General features: G+C 41.9%; 1 protein-coding gene across 1 annotated transcript in view; it reads left to right on the plus strand.

Moving 5' to 3' along the window:
• The window catches only part of LOC112226764 (alanine aminotransferase 2-like), an 18384-nt gene extending 3185 nt beyond the window's left edge, over positions 1-15199 (plus strand). Inside the window, exons 2-11 of the mRNA XM_024391297.2 lie at positions 5726-5815; positions 6050-6158; positions 6359-6492; positions 6636-6879; positions 7070-7149; positions 9772-9908; positions 10145-10319; positions 13553-13708; positions 14064-14176; positions 14387-15199. Coding sequence (XP_024247065.1) covers positions 5726-5815; positions 6050-6158; positions 6359-6492; positions 6636-6879; positions 7070-7149; positions 9772-9908; positions 10145-10319; positions 13553-13708; positions 14064-14176; positions 14387-14477 — 1329 coding nt within the window. The 3' untranslated portion in view covers positions 14478-15199. The remainder of the gene's footprint in view (positions 1-5725; positions 5816-6049; positions 6159-6358; positions 6493-6635; positions 6880-7069; positions 7150-9771; positions 9909-10144; positions 10320-13552; positions 13709-14063; positions 14177-14386) is intronic.
• Positions 15200-16243: the final 1044 nt, after the last annotated feature.

Raw genomic sequence — 16243 nt, forward strand, 5'->3', positions numbered from 1 at the left:
TATTTACCAAGAGAGTTTTCATCTATATTATTCGTAGCTGTCTACTCACCACCACAAACCGATGCTGGTACTATGACCGCACTCAACGAGCTGTATAAAACCATAAGCAAACAAGAAAATGCTCATCTAGAAGCGGCGCTCCTAGTGGCCGGGGACTTTAATGCAGGCAAACTTAAATCCGTTTTACCTCATTTCGACCAGCCTGTTACATGTGCAACCAGAGGAAAAAAAACTATAGACCACCTTTACTCCACACACAGAAACGCATACAAAGCTCTCCCTCACCCTCCATTTGGCAAATCTGACCATAATTCTATCCTCCTGATTCCTGCTAACAAGCAAAAACTACAGCAGGAAGTACCAGTGATTCGCTCAATACGGAAGTGGTAAGATGACGCGGCTGCTATGCTACAAGACTGTTTCACTAGCACAGACTGGAATATGTTCCGTGATTCATCCAATGTCATTGAGGAGTATACCACCTCAGTCACCGGCTTCATCAATAAGTGCATTGATGACGTCGTCCCCACAGTGACCATACATACATATCCCAACCAGAAGCCATGGTTTACAGGCAACATCTGCACCGAGCTAAAGGTTAGAGCTGCCACTTTCAAGGAGCGGGACACTAATCCGGACGCTTATAAGAAATCCTGCTATGCCCTCAGACAAACCATCAAACAGGCAAAGTGTTGTCGTATGTGGCAGGGCTTGCAAACTAATATGGACCACAAAGGGAAACCAGCCGTGAGCTACCCAGTGACGCAAGTCTACCAGACGAGCTAAATGTATTTTATGCTCGCTTCGAGGCAAGCAACAATGAAGCATGCATGAGAGCACCAGCTGTTCCGGGTGACTGTGTGATCGCACTCTCCGTAGCCGATGTGAGAAAGACCTTAACAGGTCAACATTCACAAGGCCACAGGGCCCAGACGGATTACTAAGACATGTACTCGGAGCATGCGCGGACCAACTGGCAAGTGTCTTCACTGACATTTTCAACCTCTCCCTGACTGAGTCTGTAATACCTACATGCTTTAAGCAGACCACAATAGTCCCTGTGCCCAAGAAAGTGATGGTAACCACCCTAAATGACTATCGCCCCATAGCACTCACGTTGTTAGCCATGAAGTGCTTTGAAAGGCTGGTCCTTGCTCACATCAACACAATTATACCGGAAACCCTAGACCCACTCTAATTTGAATACCGCCCCAACAGATCCACAGATGACACAATCTCAATTGTACTCCATAATCCCACCTGGACAAAAGGAACACCTATGTGAGAATGCTGTTCATCGACTACAGCTCAATGTTCAACACCATAGTGCTCACAAAGCTCATCACTAAACTAATGAACCTGGGACTAAACACCTCCCTCTGCAACTGGATCCTAGACTTCCTGAAGAGCCGGCCTCAGGTGGTAAGGGTAGGCAACAACACATCTGCCATGCTGATCCTCAACATTGGGGCCCCTCAGGGGTGCATGCTTAGTCCCCTCCTGTACATCCTGTTCACCCACGACTGTGTGGCCAAGCATGACTCCAACTGCATCATTAAGTTTGCTGATGACTCAACAGTGAACGATCACCGACAACGATAATATAGGGAGGAGGTCAGAGAACTGGCAGTGTGGTGCCAGGACAACAACCTCTCCCACAATGTGAGCAAGACAAAGGAGCTGATCGTGGACTACAGGAAAAGGCGGGTCAGCCAGGCCCCCATTAACATAGATGGGGCTGTAGTGGAGCGGGTCGAGAGTTTCAAGTTCCTTAGTGTCCGCATCACCAACAAACTATCATGGTCCAAACACACCAAGACAGTCGTGAAGAGGGCACGACAATACCTTTTCCCCCTCAGGAGACTGAAAAGATTTGGTATGGGGCCCCAGATCCTCAAAAAGTTATACAGCTGCACCATCGAGATCATCCTGATCAGTTGCATCCCCGCCTGGTATGGCAACTGCTCGGCATCCGACCGTAAGGTGCTACAGAGGGTAGTGTGTAAGGCCCAGTACATCACTGGGGCCAAGCTTCCTGCCACCCAGGACCTATATACCTGGCAGGGTGTCAGAGGAAGGTCCACATTTTCTTTATTATCTATGGATAGTCACTTTACCCCTACCTATATATACAAATTTCCTCGACTAACCTGTACCCCCGAACATTGACTCGGTCCCGGTGCCCCCTGTATATAGCCTCGTTATTGTCATTTTATTGTGTTACTTTTTATTACATTTTTGACTCCATTTTATTTAGGCAATATTTTTTAAAATTAATTATTTTATTTTATTTTTAATTTAATTATTTTATTTAATTATTTCTTGAACTGCATTGTTGGTTAAGGGCTTGTAAGTAAGCATTTCACGGTAAGGTCTACTACACCTGTTGTATTCGGCAAATGTGACAAATAAAATTGGATATGGTGGATTTTAGTCTTTCAGTAGTCTACATCAGGGGTTTAATAAGAAGTTATAACGTCCTTATATCATATTGAGCACCTGTAAATCCATGCTGTATCACATCCGGACGTGATTGGGAGTCCAATAGGGCGGCACACAATTGTCCCAACTTCATCCGTGTTTGGCCAGGGTAGGCCGTCATTGTTAATAAGAATTTGTTCTTTAACTGACTTGCCTCGTTAAATAAAGGTATTAAAAAAATACACTAAAAAAATATGAAAACAAGTCTGTTATGTTATTTAGGGGAACCTCCAAAAAGGTTGAAAACATGAAACTTGTTAATCTGTGCTGTATCAGGTGAACTAGCTGTAGGCTATTCCAAGTCTAACCGGATTTTCATACTGAGCTCTGATGGGTGTTAGATTTCTTTGTGAAAACAGGGCACAAAGCCTACATTCACTTGCTTGCTTTAAAAAAAGGTAAGGAAGGAACACCCACTTTCACACAAAATACATTCTCTTTTTCTCCAGTCCCTCTCTATCTCCATTTCACCCCCTCTCTATTTTCTCCTACTAACACACATGCCTATTTTGAGGGCTCAGATGAACTGTAATGTTTCAGGTGCAGATAAAGTTCATTTCCTGAAATCTGATACGACTTAAATTGTCGTCATTAGTTAATTCCCCTCTTAGCCTAGCAGGAAGAGAAAAAACACTAAGTAGAATGTGAGCAAAACAACTTCAACCCAATAACAGCTCTAGGACCAGGCTAGAGGCCCATGGAGATACATTCTACCGCCTCAGTGGTCTCCATGGAGACTGCAGGAGGATTGCTGAGTAGCACGGGACACTGTGACTTTCTTTTAATGAATGAAAGACATCACGTTTCATCTCCTGCCTCTGCTACTTCGCTAATTTTGAAGAGTAAACTAGTAGCCATGATGATGTAACTTTCTTTTGCCAGACTTTGAATTTGTTTTGCCGGAACAATTAGAATGCTACTTACCAGAGACAGAAAAAGAGGCAAATAAACTTACACGTGCAGAAAGAGCAAAAAAAAAACACAAAAAAACTAGAGAACTGGGTAAGGAGGTAGAGAGAGAGTGGGCAAAATCAACTGTAGGCTAGTCTCAATCATCTTATGATGAACATGCAACAGGCAGTACTCTGACAAGAGCCACATGGCCTAATCAGTGAAGGTTTTATCAACAAGGGGCCTGCTATGTGGTCTTTATGTGACAATGTAAAAAGACTCCCTGAGATAAAATACCTGATTAGTAGCACTTAGAACACTTAAAAATACTTTTAAAGTTCCCAGAAAAAGAGGGGGGACTGATTTTTGTAATTATTTTTGTGCACGTTTTTTTTATTAAAACGTACTCTCGTCACTTGGGAACTGTTGATTTTTTTGGTTGTTGCAACATCATATCTCGTTGCAGTAAAATGTAAACGGCTCTCTACTCTCAGTATGAATGGAATGTGAGGAGGTCCTTTGTAATTCAGTGGGTGTCACTCCCCAGCTGTTTGTGATTGGTCTGAACTGAGAGACACCTCTGTCTTGTGACCAATGGGAGTGTAGGAGGTTTATTTTCTGTTGTGAACTTTGGTAGTCATTGCTGGTCCAGCTGGCCCAATTAGATTTGGATAAAGTCTCTGGTGGGTAGAACAACAGCAGGGCTGCTTTGTTTCCCACTGGGTTTGAATGAGTTCCACTTGTGGCCACTGATCCGCTGTCCATGTTGTCAAATACCAAGCATCTGGACACTCACTGAGGAGCCTAAGGACAGAGAAAAGGGAACAGACAGCTAGTGTTACCATTGGCCTATAAGAACATCATTTCATCACCATTCCTTGACAACCTCCCCAAATGAATAATTTTTTCCTATTCTCCATGACCAGTTCTGTTTTGCAGTCTGTTTTTTTACACCGCATTTGACACCTACTTTACACTTGTCGTCTGTTTCTACAGCTGGAAACTAGCTGATATAACACTTGACAAGCCTTCCAGGCAGCAGCCAGCATGGGACCGTGTGGTTCTTCTTGATTTCCAGACAGCATTTTCTCTCCTTTAATATGTTAAAATATGCAGTAGTTGGGCTGAACAACTTCTTGTTTTGACTTCCTCCACTCTGCTCCCAAACACAGACGCATATGATGTGTTTGTAGGTAAGTGTGTACAGTTGGAAATCCTAACATTGGAAAAGCTCAAATTGGATTCTGTCACTCATGTGTTTTATCTTTTTCTTGTGGTATTATTTAATTTCGTCTTTATTTAACCAGGCAAGTCAATTAAGGACAACGACGGCCTGGCAAAAGGTCTCCTGTGATGTCCTACATTTTAGGACCTAAAAGCAAGGGATGAGGAAAGCACATATTAAACCAATGCAGGCTGCCAAGTCATTTCTCCTGGCAAAGACTATACCTGATTTTGTATTTGTGCTTGAGCGTTTAAGTAAAAACACATGGCAAAGGAAATTATGAAGAGCTGTTTGGCTTTAAGGGTTGTCTATTTAAAGGTCTCAGGGCTCAGGGCTGGGTTTCTACTAAACTAACATCTGGAATTGTTTTACGATACCAAGGATCGTTTAGCTATTTTATTTTGAATTTTAGGACCCATGTAGGTATAAAAAATAAATATCTATATAAAAATGATTTGATGAAATATTGAATTTGGCCTATTAACTTATAGAAACGCATTGAATAACAGATTCATACATGGAAAAACAGTGTAAAAATAAAGGAAGTATGTTTTGAAGTGTCTGTCCAATATCTGAGAGATATAAGAAAGCTCAGAAAAGAAAAGAAAAGTTACATGTGGAATTATCTGTAAACCTTTAATGTGGAACTGCCCCATTCACTTCCATTCATTTTTCGGCCCGGTACCGGGTTAACTTTAGACGTGACCTCATATTCCAGCAGGAAGTGACCTCATACTCATGTCTTACTTTGAGGGACAAGCTCAGATAAGTAGTTATACATGGTTAATTATGAGTTTATAAAGAATAAAGTAAAGTATTGGACTCCCTTTATCCCCTGCACACCCCTGTGACCCAAGAACGCATGGGACACACTCCTTTCACACCACTTTGATACAAAGAGCACTTTGATATCCCTAACCATTTTCCTAACCTCAACCTCAGTCTCCTAACCTGCTGCGCAAGTTCCCCTAACCTTCAATGAAAAAGTCACTTCGGTATCGAAATGGCGTGAAAAGAGTGTTTCCCAAGAACACATTGTAGTCATCCCTCTCTTTCTTCCTTGCCCTAATTGTTTCATCCTCTCTCTGCCTCTCTCATTGTTTTGTGTCTTGTTTCTTTGTCCTGCAGGGAATGAAGAAGCCCTTCACTGAGGTCATCAAGGCCAATATTGGTGACGCCCATGCCATGGGCCAGCAGCCAATCACCTTCTTCCGCCAGGTCTGCTTTTATCCACTATGTTCCAAACCATTTATCTAAAACAACTCTCTTTTTGATTACAGGGTGTCTTTCATTCTCCTTTGTCATTTGAAACCGTTCTGTCTATGGCAAAATCACATTGTGACATTTTCATGCAGATTCATGCAGCGTTTCATGCTGATTTGTGTACATTATCCTGCATCAACTCCTGTCTGTTCCTCACCTAGCTCTCGCTGTCCTCTCTTCCTCCTCAAGGTCTTGGCACTCTGCTCCTACCCGGAACTCTTGAAGGACAATATGTTTCCAGAGGATGCCAAAAGCAGAGCGCGCCGCATTCTGCAGGCTTGTGGAGGGAGTAGTTTGGGTATGTTGTTCAGATACTTGATTGATTGTGTATTGGAAGGATGTAAGTTAAGATAAAATACACAAAGGGGATATTTTAGCCAATAAGCCTGTGTCAGCCTGTTAGTGTCTGCATAAGCAATGAATGACCTTTCGCAGTCTAGGGTGGCCAACCCCGATCCTGGAGAGTCACAGTGTATTGAGTCTCTCTCCCTCTCTCAGGTGCGTACAGTGCCAGTCAGGGTATAGACTGTGTGCGGCAGGACGTAGCTCGCTACATCGAGCGTCGGGACGGGGGCGTGCCCTGTGACCCAGACAACGTCTACCTCACCAGCGGCGCCAGCGACGGCATCGTGGTAAAAAAAATCAAAAATCAAACAATTTGATTTTTCAAGTAAACTTCTCACTGCAGATAAAGGGGAGGGCAGGAGGAGAGCGTTGAGGACTCTAGACTTGAGATGCACCCATCAGTCCTCCTTTGCTCCCCTCTCTCTCCCAGACTATGCTGAAGCTGTTGGTGTGTGGTGAGGGTGCGTCGAAGACAGGGGTGATGATCTCCATCCCTCAGTACCCTCTGTACTCGGCTGCTCTGGCTGAGCTGGGTGCTGTGCAGGTCAACTACTACCTGAACGAGGAGAAGTGCTGGAGCATGGACCTCAGTGAGCTGGAGCGCTCCCTAGCGGAGGCCAGGAAGCACTGCAACCCCAAAGTCCTCTGCATCATCAACCCTGGAAACCCCACTGGTAAGTAGCCGAAGCTTAACACATACGGAATTCATGATGCGTCATGTACAGGTTGACATAGGGATTTCACAGTCCTCCCAGTCATGTCACTAGACGGCGCCAGAGGACAGAGATCCCACTTAGACATAAACCAAAATGTCCAGTTCTGCCAATATGAATCTTAACCTTTCCCTATCCTCCTCTGTAATAGGTCAGGTCCAGAGTAGACAGTGCATTGAGGATGTGATCCGATTCGCTGCTAAGGAGCATCTCTTCCTGATGGCTGATGAGGTAAACTAATCAGGCAAGGTCAAGAACTGGGCCCTCGTTTATAAAGGTTGAGTACCCCGAAACATGCGTGTGCCAGTTGTCACGTAAAAGTTGGCATTTCTAAAAACTGAACTTGATGTAAGAATGTGCTTATCGTCCCGCCAACTTTAGACCACCCATACGCACAGTTTCTAATGGTTAAAGTATTGCTTTGCAAGAAGTCAAAAAGTAGCCTAGTAGCTTTCTGCAAATAGGGAATATATGATGACTTTTAACAAACAAAAAATATGTTGCTAAATATAATAACGAGATGCAATCATATGCTGTTAGTGAGAACTGCGAAAATGAATACATTTTATTATTGCGTTCGAAAATAATTAGAAATCTATTCCCAATGATTTATTACATGTCCTTGATCATTGCAGAATACATTCTTCACCTTTTCTGACTGTGACGGTTTAATACCAACAAAATAGCCTGTAGGCCGACAAAAAGTCAGGATAGGCCACCATTCATCCCATTTGATTGTACCCACTTTACTATTAAATAGATAGTCTATTTGCCTTATGCGATCCGAAGCGAAGTTTAATGGTAGAACAGACTATTCACATTTGTAGGCTATGTCTGTATACAGTAATGTCACATTTTTTCGAAAAGCCTAGACATTATTTAATTTATTAACATAATACATACCGTACCAGTCAAAATGTTTGGACACACCGACTCATTCAAGGGTTTTACTTTATTTTTTACAATATTCTACATTGTAGAATAATAGTGAAGACATCATAACTATGAAATAACACATGTGTAATTCATGTGGTATTGCTGCAGAATGCTGTTGTAGCCATGCTGGTTAAGTGTGCCTTGAATTCCAAATAAATCACTGACAGTGTCACCAGCAAAGCACACCCACACCACCACACCAACTCCTCCATAATTCACGGTGGGAACCACACAATGCAGAGATCATCCGTTCACCTACTCAGCATTTCACAAAGACACCAAAATTCTCGAATTTGGACTCATCAGACGAAAGGATAGATTTCCACCGGTCTAATGTCCATTGCTTGTGTTTCTTGGTCCAAGCAAGTCTCTTCTTATTATTGGTGTTTTTTAGTAGTGGTTTCTTTGCAGCAATAAGACCATGAAAGCCTGATTCACACTCACACAGTTGATGTTGAGATGAGTCTGTTACTTGAACTCTGTGAAGCATTTATTTGGTCTGCAATTTCTGAGGCTGGTAACTCTAATGAACCAATCCTCTGCAGCAGAGGTAACTCTGGGTCTTCCTTTCCTGTGTCGGACCTCATGAGAGCCAGTTTCATCATAGCGCTTGATGGTTTTTGCGACCGCACTTAAAGACATTTTCCAGATTGACTGACCGTCATGTCTTAAAGTAAGGATGGACTGTCGTTTCTCTTTGCTTATTTGAGCTGTTCTTGCCATAATATATACTTGGTCTTTTACCAAATAGGGCTATCTTCTGTATACCACCTCTACCTGGTCAAAACACAACTGATTGGCTCAAATGCATTAAGGAGGAAAGAAATTCCACAAATTAACTTTTAACAAGGCACCCCTGTTTATTGAAATGCATTCCAGGTGAAGCTGGTTGAGATAATTCCAAGATTGTTCAAAGGGTGGCTACTTTGAAGAATGTAAAATATAAAATATATTTGGATTTGTTTAACACTTTTTTTTGGTTACTACATGATTCCATATGTGTTATTTCATAGTTTTGATGTCTTCACTAACCTTTGCCTAGTACTGTGTTTATATATATATACATATGTATGTATGTGTGCATGTATTTTAACTGACAAATAAAATAAATCAATCATTCCAATTTGATGAATGGAAAGAGGCATCTGTTACAAAACACTCAAAAGTTTGACATTCAGAGATTGTCAAGCCAAGCCTTGGGCAAGCCTATAAGATATGGAGGGATGTGTTTTCTGTTTGCCGTGATTGACATAGTCATAGATATAGTCATAGACATTGACATATTTATTGTAGTGTTGAAAATGCAAACCATGATATTGAAGTGCCTGTATGTTTTGTTTATTGGTTGTGCAGTGCATTGGCACAGAAACATGTTGGTGGAAAATGTGTTGCATATATTTTATATAATTATAAATATGGCATCAAAATGTTAAAATCTGATTCCCCCCCCCGCTGATAATTATCTGCAACCGGCTCTGATTGTAAAGTAATGAAACAAGTTGGGAGAGTGAGCTCCTGTGTGGTGGTCGGCGAACATTTAGCCTTCTGGCCCGTAGCCCTGTGTGGCATTGACTGTGACAAAAAAGCAAAGTAGATATCCACGTTTATAAACACAGGGTCGCTACAGTTAGTTATTTGTGGTCATAAACATTATTTTGAGTTAATCCTATGAGGGGGGAGGTTGTTAAATAGATTTGACAGTACAAGGGGAGGGTCATGTGAAAAAAAATTGACTTTGAGGAAGGGGGCGCATTTTTTAAGGACAGCTTGAGTTGGACCAGCCTCCGCCTTCCCCCTGGTAAATTTAGATCTGTCCCTTACCAATACCATCCTGATCCTCCTCACAAACACAATTTCAACTGTGCTTACCTTTACGTATACCACTAACATCCCCTTCTCTCCTCTCCTGTCCCTCAGGTGTACCAGGATAATGTGTATGCGGAGGGTTGCCAGTTCCATTCCTTTAAGAAGGTGCTGTTTGAGTTGGGACCACAGTACTCGAACACTGTAGAACTGGTGTCTTTCCACTCCACCTCCAAGTGCTACATGGGAGAGTAAGACATTTTCTCCCTCTCTCGCTCTTTCATGCTCATACCCTGAACCGTTCACAAACGATACACAAGCAGGCCAAGAGGACTGAGTATGAATCTGCATTATTTCCTGTAGAAACCTCAAGAGCAATACTCAGTAACCTGACTTGACATATCAACCATTATATGGCTTCATTTAAACCATGTGTTGCTTTAAGAACCACTGTACTGTAACTGGTCTCCCCCTTTTGCTCCCCCAGGTGTGGTTTCCGTGGGGGTTACATGGAGGTGATCAACATGGACCCAGAGGTGAAAGCCCAGCTCATTAAGCTGGTGTCGGTCAGACTGTGTCCCGCCGTCCCTGGTCAGGCTCTAATGGACATGGTGGTCAACTCCCCACAGCCAGGAGAACCTTCCTACACCACCTTCATGAAGGTAATCATTTGGTTATATGGTTATTTAACAGACATTGTTTTTGATAGAAAATGACTTACCCGACTGTTAACATTGACAGGGACACATATTTAACATACAGTACATTGGGGTTCCGAAATGATTGGCATCCTTGATAAAGATGAGCAAAAATGTCCGTATGAATAAATAAAACAAATTCTGAGCAATATTGTGTGCTCCCCAAAACAAATGGGGAAATTATATTATTTTATACTAATACAATTGCTCAGAGACAGATTTTGTTTAACAAGTTAAACTTTTTTTTCTCAAAAAAGGTAGGGGTAAAAATGATTGACACCCCTGTTTTCAAAATAGTTGCCTCCGCCTTGATACCTTTCGTCTACGCTTATGGACTGCCCTCTTCAATTCAAACCACGTAGCATCAAAGATCGACCGCCATAGTTTACAGTAGGTGTGGGGTTCTTTTCTGCTCGTGCATTCTCATTTAGATGCCAAACCCACCACTGCTGTGCGTGTGGCCTAAGAGCTCTATTTTCACGTCATCTAACAAATGTAAATGCCTGGAGTTTGCTAAATGGCATTGGCACTTGGATTGGAACGGGTGCTTTGGGCAAATTACATGAAGATAGAGCTCTTTGGCCACGCACACCAGTGGTGGGTTTGGTGTTAAAATGAGAATGCATAAGAGCAAAAGAACCCCATACCTACTGTAAAATATTGTGGTCGATCTGGAATATTTTGGGGCTATTTTGCTTCCATTGGTACTGGGGCCCTTGTTATGGTCAACGGCATCATGAACTTTACCCAGTACCAGGACATGTTATCCTAAAACCTGTTCGCCTCTGCCAGGAGGCTGAAACTTGGCCACAAGTGGATCTTACAGCAAGACAATATCCCCAAGCACACATTAAAATCCACAAATACATTGTTAATTGGCCACAAAGTTTACATTTTGCAATAGCCATCTCAGTCTCCAGACTTGAAACCCATTGAAAACCTGTGGTTTGATTTTGAAGAGGGCAGTCCTTAAGCACAGACGAAGGACATCAAGGATCTGGAAGGATTCTGTATGGAGGAATGAGCTAAGAACATTTTAGAAAAAGGCTCAGTGCCGTTTTCCTCGCAAGCTAATGCATTGGTAATGTATGAGAGTTCATTTTTCAGGGGGAAAAAACATTACTTTATGCTTTCTCTAGGCAATTGTATTATTTGTTTTGCATACAATATACAGTACCCGTCAAAAGTTTGGACACACCTAGTCATTCAAGTATTTTTCATTATTTTTACAGTTTTCTACATTGTAGAATAATAGACATCAATACTATGAAATAAAACATATCGAATCATGTAGTAACCCAAAAAGTGTTAAACAAAGATAAAATATATTTTATATTTGAGGTTAAAGGTTAAATAAATAAAAATATATAAAATTCAATTCTTCAAAGATGCCACCATTTTCCTTGATGATAGCTTTGCACACTCTTGGCATTCTCTCAACCAGCTTCACCTGGAATGCTTTTCCAACAGTCTTGAAGGAGTTCCAACATATGATGAGCACTTGTTGGCTGCTTTTCCTTCACTCTGCATTCCAACTTATACCAAACCATCTCAATTGGGTTGAGGTAGGGTGATTGAGGAGGCCAGGTCATCTGATGCAGCATTCCATCACTCCCCTTCTTGGTCAAATAGCCCTTACACAGCCTGGAGGTGTGTTGGGTCATTGTTCTGTTGAAAAACAAATGATAGTCCCACTTAGCTCAAACCAGATGGGATGGCGTATCACTGCAGAATGTTGTGGTAGCCATGCTGGCTAAGTGTGCCTTGAATTGGAAATAAATCACAGACAGTGTCACCAGTAAAGCATCCCCACACCCTCACACCTACTCCATGCTTCATGGTGGGTACCACATTTGCAGAGATCATCCATTCACCTACTCAGCGTCTCACAAAGACACGACGGTTGGAACCAAAAATCTAATTTGTACTTATCTGACCTTATCTTATGTTTCCCAAGGAAGTCTCTTCTTATTATTGGTGTCCTTTAGTAGTGTTTTCTTTGCAGCAATTCGACCATGAAGGCCTGATTCTCGCCGTCTCCTCTGAACAGTTGATGTTGAGATGTGTCTGTTTCTTGAACTCTGTGAAGCATTTATTTGGTCTGCAATTACTGAGGCTGGTAACTCTAATGAACTTATCCTCTGCAGCAGAGGTAACTCTGGGTCTTCCTTTCCTGTGGCGGTCCTCATGAGGGCCAGTTAACTCTAATGAACTAATCCTCTGCAGCAGAGGTAACTCTGGGTCTTCCTTGCCTGTGGCGGTCCTCATGAGAGCCAGTTTCATCATAGCGCTTTTGCGACTGCATTTGAAGAAACTTTCAAAGTTCCTGAAATCTTCCGGATTGACTGACCTTCATTGGGCTCCCGAGTGGCGCAGCGGTCTAAGGCACTGCATCTCAGTGCAAGAGGCGTCACTACAGTACCTGGTTTGAATCCAGGCTGAATCACATCCGGCCGTGATTGGGAGTCCCATAGGGCGGCGCACAATTGTCCAAGTTTGGGTGGAGTAGGCTGTCATTGTAAATAAGAATTGGTTCTTAACTGACTTGCCTAGTTAAATAAAGGTAAAGAAAGAAAGAAAAAAGGTCCTAAAATAATGATGCTTTCATTTCTCTGTGCTTATTTGAGCTGTTCTTGCAATAATATGGACTTGGTCTTTTACCAAATAGGGCTATCTTCTGTTTACCACCCCAGACAATTGATTGGCTCAAATGCCTTAAGGAGGAAAGAAATTCCACAAATCTACTTTTAACAAGGCACACCTGTTAATTGAAATGCATTCCAGGGTGGCTACCTCCATGAAGCTGGTTAAGAGAACGTCAAGAGTGTGCAAAGCTGTCATCAAGGTGAAGGGTGGCTACTTTGAAGAATCTCAAATACAAATATATGCAAGAGGCGTGATTTGTTTAGCACTTTTTTTGGTTACTACATGATTCAATATGTGTTATTTCATAGTTTTGATGTCTTCACTATAATTCTACAATGTAGAAAATAGTAAAAATAAAGAAAAACCCTTGAATGAGTAGGTGTGTTCCTACCTTTGACTAGTACTGTAGATCAGTATTTGACAGTATAAAAAAAATAATTAATCTTTGTTCATCTTTGTGAAGGGTGTCAATAATTTCGGACCTCACTGTATGTGGCCCATTCGCAAAATCAAACACACACACACGCACGCACCGTCTTCCCTGTGTCCAGGAGCGAACAGCAACCCTCAGTCTGCTGGCAGAGAAGGCCAAGTTGACAGAGGAAATGTTGAACACTGTACCTGGGATCACCTGTAACCCTGTCCAGGGAGCCATGTACTCGTTCCCCAACATCAGCCTGCCTCAGAAAGCCATCAAAGAGGCGAAGGTTAGTCAGCCCAAATTACTTCTGCTCTGCTGTTAGGAACTGAAACAAGTCAAATTCAGGGAATGAATTTCCATTTTATTTGAATAATAATAATAATAAATTGCATTTGAAGAGCGCTTTTCGTTTACAGATAAAAATCACAACGCTCTTTTACATTGTGAGCAACCGTTCGAAGAAAAGGCTTTAATAAAAGAGGGATAAAAACATTAAGCAAGACATTTGACACAAAACCCTTTTGTAAAAATCTGGTTGTGAAATACTTACTCTATGGACGTGTGGAACCTACTGCAATACCGTAATTCACTTATGCTTCTGAGCCTGCTTTAAATACTGTCATTTCTGCTTCTCTCTCCAGGCTCTGGGCCAGGCACCGGACATGTTCTACTGTATGAAGATGTTGGAGGAGACTGGCATCTGTCTGGTGCCGGGAAGTGGCTTTGGACAGAAAGACGGGACCTACCACTTCAGGTATGGCCATCGCAGTTTACTCAAACATGTTATCACAACCTCTCTCAGCATAAAATGGGCATACATCCCAAAGTAGGAATGTGTGCAACATAAGTAACGTCTGTCGTCCATCAAGTCCAAGCTGTTGTAGATTACCACGGTGTGGAGTATACTATTTATTTTACAGCTCTTTAATGATGTTCTCTTTCATTTTCTCCCTCCTTGTTACAGGATGACCATTCTGCCGCCCACAGACAAGCTGAAGCTCTTACTGGCTAAAGTGAAGGAGTTCCACCAGAAATTCACTCGGCAGTACTCTTAATCATCCTCCTTAACTTCCTAACTTTCACCAAATCAGAAAAGAATAGGACACAGACCAATATGTGCACAATCTACCAGCCAACCTATCAGAAATCATCTGTCAATAAGTGCCTACATCTTCGGTCACCATGACAATGCACTTTGACTCCTAGGCCTACAAGATTCCAAGGAATGGTGGACTCACAGACTGTACATGTAAAAATGTAGTGGTTGTGAACACCAAGGAGACTTAGTTTGGAGTTGTAGTTTTTTTTTTTATGTTGGGACATATCAAATTTATCTGACACACATAACTTGATTGAATTGATGTTCATTGTCACCTCAGTTGTGTGTCTGTGCACACACTTGTGTGGCATGATCACACAAGTCAAGGCCAGTATGACGGTACAGTACATTTTTGTCATTTAGCACACACTCTTAACCAGAGCAACTTACAGTAGTGAGAGCATACATTTTCATACTGGTCCCCCATGGGAATCAAACCCACAACCCTGGCGTCACGAGCACCATGCTCTACCAACTAAGCCACGCTGGACTAGTAGTAGTGTATGAAATGGAAAGAGCTACTAGATTATTTCCAGACTCTGTAGAAATTGTTTTGTCAGTATTGTAGTAAGGTACTGTATAAGATAGTAGTATGTAAGAGAAGCTTTCACATAATGATTTTAATTGAAATATGATTTTATTATTTTTGCTACATAAATACAACATTTTTGCCTCTTCTTTTTTGTGTGGAACTTTCTGTCATAGTGCTAGACTTCCACAAGAGGGCACACTTGTCACAACCCATACATCTACTACAAAGAATGTCCTTGACTTTCAATTGAGTAGCGTACCTTCACATTCTTTAGACCAAATTCATGGGGGAAAAAACGGGACAAAGAGGAGACCGCAGGGAGAAGAATCAGAGACCAGTTTTTGAACAGCAGGAGAATGAAAATGAAAAGAAATGCGGTCAAGGATTTGTAGAATTATGAAGAAGAACAACAGCTCATGGCAGTTATCATGGGGAGTGAGTCAGGAGCCTACTGCGCACACACACACACGCTGGGAGAGGTTGTCTCCCGAGGTTGAGCTCTCCTTGAGGGCTGGCCTGCTTTCACAGGTTTTATTGAGAGTTCAATTCCTGTTAATATTATCTCTAATGATGTCACGTGAATGTATTTATTGAACTTGTCCGTCGGCCCTGCATTAAAGACCATAACTGTCATAGATAGAAAAGTATACCAGGACCAAAAAATTGACAGCCGTGCTTTGTATAACCCCCACTTCCATCTTATAGCTATAATCTACAATGATCAAGATATTGTTGGACATATACTTTATTTCTTAAGGGAGGGGGATAGCTTTTAGTCTGTAAAGCGCTTTCTCTCTCCTGTCCTCTACAGTGGCTGCCAACTTTCATTATCCCTGACAAAGCAGAGCCCCTTTCCTAATTAACCACCTCTTCGTCTTTCTGTAGCTCTTTACAATCCCCCCTCCCGGCTCGATACGTCCAGTCAGCCACACGTCCCTGTCCTCACTAATTGCATTGGGTGAACTTGTTTTACACAGTCACCATCAACTCGTTTGATCTGACCTTGGTCAGAGTAGGACGACAAAAGGCAACCTGTATATTTGCAATTTCCATTGAATCCACCAGAAAATACAGAAAAATAATACAACAAATATTGTGGTTAAACTCAAATATACTAATTGATAAAAAAAACAACGTTATTTTTTTTAAAGAATGTTTTAAAAAGAATGTATAATCTTCGTAAATTATAT

The sequence above is a fragment of the Oncorhynchus tshawytscha genome, linkage group LG28 (genome assembly GCF_018296145.1).
Source record: "Oncorhynchus tshawytscha isolate Ot180627B linkage group LG28, Otsh_v2.0, whole genome shotgun sequence".
Lineage (NCBI taxonomy): Eukaryota > Metazoa > Chordata > Actinopteri > Salmoniformes > Salmonidae > Oncorhynchus > Oncorhynchus tshawytscha.